Source organism: Notothenia rossii, assembly GCF_949606895.1.
Source record: "Notothenia rossii genome assembly, chromosome: 6".
Classification (NCBI taxonomy): Eukaryota; Metazoa; Chordata; class Actinopteri; order Perciformes; family Nototheniidae; genus Notothenia; species Notothenia rossii.
In genome coordinates, this window is record NC_136909.1 from 52,789,402 (window position 1) to 52,798,790 (window position 9,389).

Below are 9,389 nucleotides of genomic sequence, written 5' to 3' on the forward strand. Positions count from 1 at the left end.
GATTTAAAATATCATCAATGTCATAAGCAATGGTTACATTAAAACCCTCCTATTGTATTCGTTTCCCCCCCTTACTTTGGTGTTCGCGGTCAAATTTGACCGGTCCTGTTTTAACTGCTATTACATTAACACAAAAACCATGAATCATCACCAAATTTCATTCATTTCATCAACATTGTATGTTGAGTTGGCACCTCAGCTCAAAACATACAAAAACACAGAAGAATAGAAAGTTAACCCATTGAAACGATACGAGAGCAGTGCTACAAACTACAATTCCCATTAGATACGCGCCAAACAATCGTTACGAAGTACACAGAGCTGGCATATTTGTAGTTCTTCCGGCGTGTGTGCGTGGACCATGGCGTGGACTCGTTCGACTTGTCTTGCGTTGACGGCCGTATAGGCTCCATTCCCTTTCAGAAATCCGTCAATCGGGCGCGATCAGAAACCAAACCCTGTGTTTAAAAAAATATAAAATACAAATTTGCACTTTTGCCTCCTTAGCAACGGCAGTATCGTTTGGGTGGCGATCTGAGTTCGGGTACCGTATCAGTGACGTGACAAAGGGTTGCCGTGACAACGTGGTGATGAGATGTGGATAACTTTCCAGATAAAGACCATCCTGATACTCAAGTTGTGGTTTTCAATAAGTGAAAAAGAAAATTCTAAGTAATCACTACCATTTTAATATGTCAAGCATTTGTCCCCAAAAACTTTCAAATGTAGTAGCAAAACCAGTGATCCAGATCAGGATCATTTTAATTAGGCCTATAATTAAATGATATAATAATAATACATTTTATTTTTAGAGCGCTTTTCTGAAACCCAAAGACGCTTTATATGCAAGCCTACCTCCAAAGCGTTATACTTCGGAAGTTAAACAAATTAGATAAGGCAGTGGATGGCAAAGTACCAGATTTCACACGTGAATATGCTTAAAATAGGTCATGGTGTTCCTATCACTGACAATGAAATCATGTAGTATTTCAACTGTAATTTCCTAAAAAGTCAAATGCATTTTGGTGGAGGTTTTCATCTTATTTCTAATAGAAACTTATTAAATATGACTCAAATGGAGCATATAAACAAGAGAACAAACGTGCAAAAACAAAACTGGTGTTCAAATAACAGATTTTATTTTTATGCATTATCCCGGAGAATTCTTCGGCTGCCAGGAATTTGCCCACTCCTTGCCACTGAAAACAGAATGGAATAATGTTAGTTACAGTTACTGGTTTCGTCTTTCCGAAAAGCATAAACCATGTGTGAAGCAAACATCTTATAACTCAATTTATATAAGTAAATGTTTCATTTACCATTTAGAAAAAGTGAACATAGAAATTAAAACAAATGTTCTAACAAACAATAAAAACAAACAAAAACACATATACATTAACAACAATGAAGTTAAACAATCATTTGTTCCTACACTACTTCAGCTGCTTCAGAATAACAGCAGTGAAATATATAAAAGGACTGGTGGTAGATTTGGATGTTTTGCATTTGTTAAATATTATGTGTTTGTTCTCCAACATGGGACTATCAGATGACATGAAGCCAAGTAACTGGAAGATATATACCATACTGGACAGGGCTCCCACTCCCCAACATTTCTGCTTTTCCCTATCAAGAGAAGAAAACAAATCTCTAATTTCGGAAAGACCAAACGCATATTAGCTATTTAGCAAACAATTGTGTTGGAAGTTTGTAAATCATAAAGCACACCCTATGCATTACTTTTATTCCCGTCTAACCTTTCTCATTCTTTCTTTTATTACACTCCTGATGGGGAAAGTTTCTAGGCGAGTGTGGCAGGAGCAATCTGTGAACATCAAAGCAGGTTCCACATACAGTATTAGTCATATTAGAAATAAAATAAATACAACTATGAACACTTAAGTAGCAACCAGACTTGCACGATGAAAAGTGACCACAATGTTATCACTGGTCAAAAGTTACTGTATACATCATTGAAATGGAACCAAGCAGCTCTCAGTCCTAACATGGGATGCTTGTTTGAATGGCTATACCACTGCTGAGCCTGAGATGACCCAAGAAAATACTGCACTGCTGCTTCCTTTACTGCCTAGCATTCTCATCACCACCTTATCAACTATGACTGTATGTATTTTAGTCTAATTAGACAATTAAAGCCCTTTGGATTTTTGGATAATGTATCAGTTATAGTTATTAGTCACAATATAGCATTGTTAACTCACTGAAGAAGCATCAATCACTGCGTTTACATGCACTTTGCTAAAGTACATGTCGATAGATTTATTAGAATACCAATCAATTCAACTCATGCAAATGTTTATAATCAGTCAAAATACTTAATACTGTTAATATACCTGACTTTTTCTATTTGCGTCTAGGACCAAGTACTGTGTCCCTCACGGACCCTGTCCTGACAGCTGTGGGTTGAAGAAGAAATATTACTATATACATACAGTATACCAAGTTAAGCTTAAACTCAAGTTTCAAAATACATCCCACAAATGCAGCATCACATGATGCAATAGGTACAGATATTTTTTTGTTATTGCGATTTAATTGAGGTTGATCTATGAAGTCTAGGTGTTTTGTTGTCTTGCCTATATAATTGACTCCATACTTTATGTGTAAGGAATAGTTTGATCAATATTAACATGTTGTGCTGTAACGTTAAATGAATTTAACTTTGATTCAAAAACCTAAGTTTATTCCCCGTATGTTCATTATGGGACAGTGTCGTATCTAAATGCAGTTCTTGAGTATAAATTTTAAATATGCTGCATGACGTTGTTGCATGAGTTGCTTCGAAGTTTACCCCTATGGTCAGGGATTGCTTTAGGTAGACCACAATATTAATGATATCAACCTCTCGTACAATATATGGACATGAGCCAAATCATTTTGATTTAATCGACCTACTGCCCAACGCTACAATGTAAGACCCTTTCTGTGTGTAAACCAAATCACATAGGAGTTTTATTTTGTGATTTATCAAATGTAAAGTAAGCCTGCTGTTGCTTTGCATTTTTGTGTGAAAAAGGTATAACCATATAGTAACCACATGTCTGTTCAGGAATGAAAGACTGTATTTTTCTAAACGTTTAATATTTATTTATATCCGAGTACCTAAGGATATACACATACCCAAGTATCCCATTTTCCTTTCATATTTATGAAGTTGTCGGTGAAATTGTTATTTAGATTAAGCTATTGTTGTTATTATTATTTACCTATTGGAACAATCATTATTCCCAAAAATGCAAGAATTGCAATTAGGTGTTTTGAGATATTGTAGAAGCATGACTTGTAAACAAATTACCTACAATAATCTTTTAGGAAAATATCGGAAAACAGTCTTTTATAAATATAAAATCTGCAAATCTCAGAGAACAAATGTCACTGTGTGTGCTGTGTGCTCTGCATGTGTGACCATTAAAGAGGGTTTCATCCCTCCGATTCTATCTATCTATTTTATTACCTGGCCCCTCCGTGGTGGTAGCCTGTCTCACATCATCCCGCTGGGGCTGCTCCTCCTGCCCCACCCCTATAATGGTGCACTGCTTCACGGGGGGGGGGTCTTCAGCACCTCCACCTGCACGGTGCTTGTCTCTGGCTCCTGGCTCTCTGTGCTCCCTGCCTCCTGCCAGTTGTTCTCTGGTTCAGATGGGTCACAGGGTGTGAGGTTCAGCGTGACTGTCTCTTCCTCAGGATCTTCCGCAACCCCCTGGCCAGTGGAGTCCTGTGTCCAACCTGTGCAAGTTAAACAAATGTTGGTCTTGACTTGCTTAAGACAAAGAGGTTAACTCATATATCTAGAAATAAGAAATACAGCGTGCTTAAGGTATGTTTCCAGAAAGGGTCAAAAATATACTCGTCATGTCATAGGACTGTGTGCAGTCAAAGTTAATAGCAGAGAAATAGTGGTATTTATCCAGTCAACCATTTATGGTTTTGTTTTTGCGATATTATTCTTCCGATTTGTGTCTACATTCCATGTGATGTGACATGTCAATTTGTCGGTAGACAACATATAGACGTGTGCATGTATGTTCCCTTACATTATTTACATCCACACATTTGGTTCAGAATTTATGAGATTGACGCAAACGTGTTTTGCATAAGTGCAATCAAATAAGTAGCAAGTCGCTTTGAATGTAAAGGGACCTCTGGATGCACTGGATAACTGCTTTTGTTTACAACCCGAGAAACATGACCTTAATACAGAACTGCCAAACTGAGTATGTGGTCAACTGGGATCGTCTTCATGTATTGTGCTCTTACCATTAACCTCAAAATATTTCTCCCTTTTGGGCGTTGATAAAGGAAACCGTTTAGGAACGGTTTGCTAAAAGGAAATTGCTTAAGGGATGGCTCAAGCCTAAACATACATTTCAGTCATCAAACCTAACTACCTTGACATTAACAACTTTCAATTTGTATACAATGAATGCGCAAGTGGTAGCACAATACCCCAAAATGGTTTTTCAAATTCACGTAAACTTGCCTAACTATTTCCTGATAAATAACAGTTAAATGTCCACAAGTCCCCTCTGCAGAGTAAGCCATGTCTCATTAGGCTACATACTCAGTGTTTAAAAATGTATTTATTGTATGTAGTTTGCTAAAATAATAAACAATCAAACGTTGTCCATATCCCTAAATATTTTGCAATTACTTTCAACTTTTGTTATACTTTGCAGCTAAAAATAGTGACAGTTAAGAGGTAGAAAGGATGTGTGTTAGTTGTCTCACAAAAATATAGTTTGCCAAACCCAAATAAATGGCTCGAATGACTGCTTTCTGGCTGTATCAAAGGATAAATACTGGATCAAGTTGTTTTCCCACAAGATTTGGATGGATTGAAAACAGTCGCTGTAAGTTGTTGTTAACTTAACTGACTTTATTAAATGAGTTGATCCAAACTCATTCCATATAACTGTGTTGGTTATAAGGAAATGTTAAGCTCTCCATTGATACAAACATTTTGTGTACACAATACTGTGAACTGTGAAGATATAGTGCAAGCATCTCACCTTCACAAAGGTACTCATAAAAAGTGCATATCTTGTCAAGGTAATCCTGGGCATAGGCGGTCAGTGTGCAGCGAGGGGTTAGGATTTCACATTTGACGTCCTTCTTCCTGGTCTCCTTGCCAAGAAGCAGCACTGGTTTAAAGCCAATGGCATGGAGTTTCTCAAGCTATAATGACAAAATAATATATTTACTGTTTAAAGAAATGGAAAGGAAACATCAACAACAACTATATAAATACAACTATAACATTATTGATGACAGCATCTAGTTGTATGCCATTCATAAACCTAGATGCTGAGTTAAGCTTTTGCAGAATCATGTATTTACCAGGAAGGGTTACACAGTAGAAGCAGAAAATATTTTATAGACAAACACAAAATACAAATAAATCAGTATCCTCAGTCCCAGTTCAAACCCTAATAATCTTAAAGACCCTGTGAAGTGTGCACCTGTGCATGATCTGTTATGCTAATACGTATAGTAATGACCAAAATTGTCCATTGGAACCCATATCAAAAGATGTTAGAATAGCAACGAATTTGACAAGTTTTGAATTTGCCGGGGAAATCCGCAGTCGACCTTCGCCTTCGTGGGCGTGGCTTGCGATCTACTGCGTGACGTCACGAGATGGACGCCGCCGCACTGTTTACATTCACCACCGTTCATTTTTTCTCTTTTTCAAAGTCGAATTTCTCAACGTTTTTGACCTAGTATTTTCCTGGAAAGTGTGTCGGAGTCGACTGGAAGTGATTGCCAATCGAGAAAACCTGACAATGGAGGCGACAGTGAAGAAAGAGGGATGAAAAACACAGGTGAAACGATGCATTGCCGCTGGCTGTAGTAATGTCAAGTCTGCCGAAGTGGCGATGTTTCTGTTCCCAAAAGATGAAGGTGAGCCTGGCTGGTGTCATTGTTTCGTAAATTCTTTGATTGATCATGATAAATAAAGGCCACTGGTCGATTCGAGAGAGAGAGAGAAAGAGAGACTGAGAGAGTTACAGGGTTTTCGTTAGCATCTGGTGCTAGCTTGGAGCTAACGGAGATTAGCTGTTTCAACAATAAGGAGAGGGAGAGTGCTCTCCTGTGGGACTGAGAGAGATAACGTCAGCTCAGGGAGGTAAACTGTAGCCTAAGTTATCTCAGTGGGTTTGGTCATCTATGTAAACAAATATTTCCATCTATGAAATATTAGTTGTATAAAATAGGTTAAGAAATCCTTCCAATGTTTTTTGATTATTGAAATATATGTTTCATATGAGTGTTGAGAGCTGTATCCATAAATCTCTTAATGTTGCCCTCAAAGTGCACCAGATTGATCACTTTCCTCATCTATCCTGTCCGAAAAGCTGTCCAAATCAATCATTTCTCTCACACTAGTATCACTTTCCAAAGTCTCCGCCATGTTTACAATCGCAACTCGGTACATCTTGTGACGTCACAGCCACTATCGTCTGCAACTTCCGTTAGGCTCAGACGGCAAAATTAATAATTCATTAATTATGAATTATTAAAAAATATTTTTGCCATGAACAGGCATAATGATATGTAAGGAATGAAACTGCCATTTCATTTTGGTGCAAAAACATGCACTTCACTGGGTCTTTAAAGTTAAAGTACAATAAGATACAAAGGTGTGACCACTCAACAATTAACAGTTAACACTTACAATGACTATTGCATAATTAAAAATGTAACACAATTCAAGCATAGCTTGACACTGTTGAAATTGAAATTGCGTGCTACGATGTAAAACGTTCCTGTATGTTGTGGCTGCAGTCGTAAGAGTAATATAGAGTAGTAACATACAATTATGTTGTCTTATTAAAGGTGGGGTAGGTAAGTTTGAAAAACCGGCTCGAGATACACTTTGTTATATTCCATGGAATGCTCTTAACATCCCGATAGCAATGAATATCTTAAGTCCTTTGACAAAAATCCATAAAAGAATTTCATCTGTGGAAGCTGTAATACTGTAAAAAGCACGACCAATCATCTGAGCCGGCCCGGCTAAAGTAACTGGATGGCCTACCTGCCTGTCAGCCTTCCATCTGTGCACAAACTTATCTCGTGCCCTCATTGGTCATGTGTGCGTTCGTGTGTGTTGGAGGAGGGGCTCTATAAGGAAGTGGCAGATTTTCTCCGGTTGTGTATTTTCAAATTCTAGCGATCTCGAGCTGGTTTGTCAAACTTACATACCCTACCTTTAAGGTCTAAAAGTGTGTACATAAGCAAGAATGGAACACAACATGGAAGTGAAGGAAGTGCTCTGTTTATTTAAATGTGTAGTTAAATTAAAATAGTGTCCCTTGGCTGTGAAAGTTAAGATAAGAGTAGTTTTAAAATTGAAAGAAAAGAGAATATTAAATAATACCTTTGCAATAATATCTTTATTTCAAGTTGATATCAAAGTGTATATTGGTTAATAAGATACAAACATCATTAAGAAATAAATGTATATAAAAACAACATTCAACTTGATCCTGGCCCAATATATTGGCAAACAGTCAGGGTCCGTCTGTGTCAGTTCTTTGGTGTCAGCTTGGTGTGTCCGGGCCTTAACATACAGTAAAAAGTGTACATACCAAGACAATGGCTTCATCCTTGATGGAAGCAATGTTGTGGTTCTTCTTCCGCCCTGACACCCAACCCCCTCGCTTCTCATCAAACCTCTTGAGCTTCTTCTCAAGGCGCGGCTTTTTTGGCTGCTCCTTAAGGGAATGTCCACAGATCTTCTGTGCACAAAATAAAATGTTCTGACAGAAGGGACATGTCTTTTTTGTAGAACCACCTGGCATGATTAACACGGGATTACAAACAAACAAACAGACTGACAGACAGACTGACAAACACAGGAAAGTAGAGAAGTACACAGCATAGATAGAAGGGTGAATAAAGAAATAGATGATAGAAGAGAGCTAGATAGGGAGATAGGTTGAGTTTGGCTCTTAAAAGTGCCGTTGGTTTTATGATGGTGTAGATAGGTGTATGGGTTTGTGGTGTGGTTACAGGAGATGCAGGAGAAACAGAAAAAGTGAATTATGTAGTGAAACTAGCTTTTTTAAATGCACATTGTCACGGTTTAACTACTTTAGACAGACTGAGTTCATTTACGTGTTTCCTGTTTCATACGCGTAACAAGCACATCGACCTGGACTATGCCCCACTCCCCAAACATATATTAAAATGTCGGCCAGCGTTAGTACTGTCATGTGTAAAACAAAAGCGATTAAGATAACGTATAACTCACACTTTAACACCGACGTATACAAATTAAGACAAATATTTTTCACACACCACTTATGAGCTGATATAAATGTAGCTAAATTAGTTTAAGCTTATGTTGAACGTGAGCTAGCTAGCTAGCCGCCCACAAGAATAATTTCACATTAATGTTGCTTTGCTGATTATGGCGAAAGCATTTCTCAGACTTAGAACAGTTCAGTATGTATGATGAACCATGCGAGTAAAGGCTTAAAAAAAAGCCCCACTTATTAAATCTAAGCAAAACATGTATCAGACTTTAGTGACCCAACTTACTTTGTCAGAGGATGGATCGCAATGCCGGTGGCAGCGTCTTTGGCCAATAGGTGGTGCTCTGAATGATGTAATTTCCTGTACCGATTATACAATAAAATATTAATACATTTCCTATATTTTGACACGATAACCCTTAATAACCTAAGTAGGTTACGGACAAAAACAAAACAGTATATATTGCCTTATAAAATTCAGAAAAGTTTAAACATCTAACATGATAATAATAAATAAAAAATAATGATATCTTAAACCAAAATAAATAAAATGGAAAATTAACCGACAACAACAATTTAACATAAATAAAACAAGGATTAAAACAAGGATAAGTTTGACTCAATGTTGTGTAAAGTATGGTTTTATGGTTATAAATGTATTTTTTTTTTTTTTTTTTTTGAAAATAATACAGCTTCCAGCTTCCCGAGACACGAAGAGGAGACACGAACAATTCTTCCACTTGAAATGCGTTTAAACTGTGTCAGAGAGATGTTTAACGGTTCATTTGAATTGGTTAATAATTGGTGTTTAATACTGGCAACTTCTAATTGTTGGGGGGGGACGGCGTTCGATCCAGTTTCGATTCCGTAACCTTGGCACACTGCCACTCCAACATCCAATCCCGACTTGAAGTTTAATCACGGGGACTGTAGTCCTAAACGATAGCTGGGGATTATGGGTAGTGTAGTGTCTTCGGCCATCCTAAACTCGATGATGCTCGAAATGTCCCTTATAGGCCTACGTCTGTTTCCGGTTATTTTTATTTTGAAATTCAGTTCCTGAAGGACGGCAAAAAAGCCTGAGATTATAGAATTAAACCATAGACT

General features: G+C 37.5%; 1 protein-coding gene across 5 annotated transcripts; it reads right to left on the bottom strand.

The window, feature by feature from the left end:
• Nucleotides 1-1,121: 1,121 nt before the first annotated feature.
• Nucleotides 1,122-8,803, bottom strand: LOC307042444 (uncharacterized protein). Of its 5 annotated transcripts, none has more exons than XR_013809118.1 (6): nucleotides 7,614-8,803; nucleotides 5,031-5,196; nucleotides 3,476-3,747; nucleotides 1,758-1,825; nucleotides 1,584-1,626; nucleotides 1,122-1,199 (listed from the first exon to the last, which is right to left on the bottom strand). XR_013809118.1 is itself a non-coding variant. In XM_079686316.1 (3 exons), exons 1-3 carry the CDS (start codon nucleotides 7,824-7,826, stop codon nucleotides 3,560-3,562), a joined length of 567 nt encoding a protein of 188 aa, XP_079542442.1. In that variant the 5' UTR covers nucleotides 7,827-8,803; the 3' UTR covers nucleotides 2,891-3,559. The 5 variants fall into 5 exon arrangements, 1 of the variants encoding a protein (XP_079542442.1); XR_013809119.1 differs by having other exon boundaries at nucleotides 1,758-2,417; XR_013809120.1 differs by lacking the exon at nucleotides 1,122-1,199 and adding an exon at nucleotides 2,355-2,417 and having other exon boundaries at nucleotides 1,492-1,825.
• Between the last annotated feature and the right edge of the window lie 586 nt (nucleotides 8,804-9,389).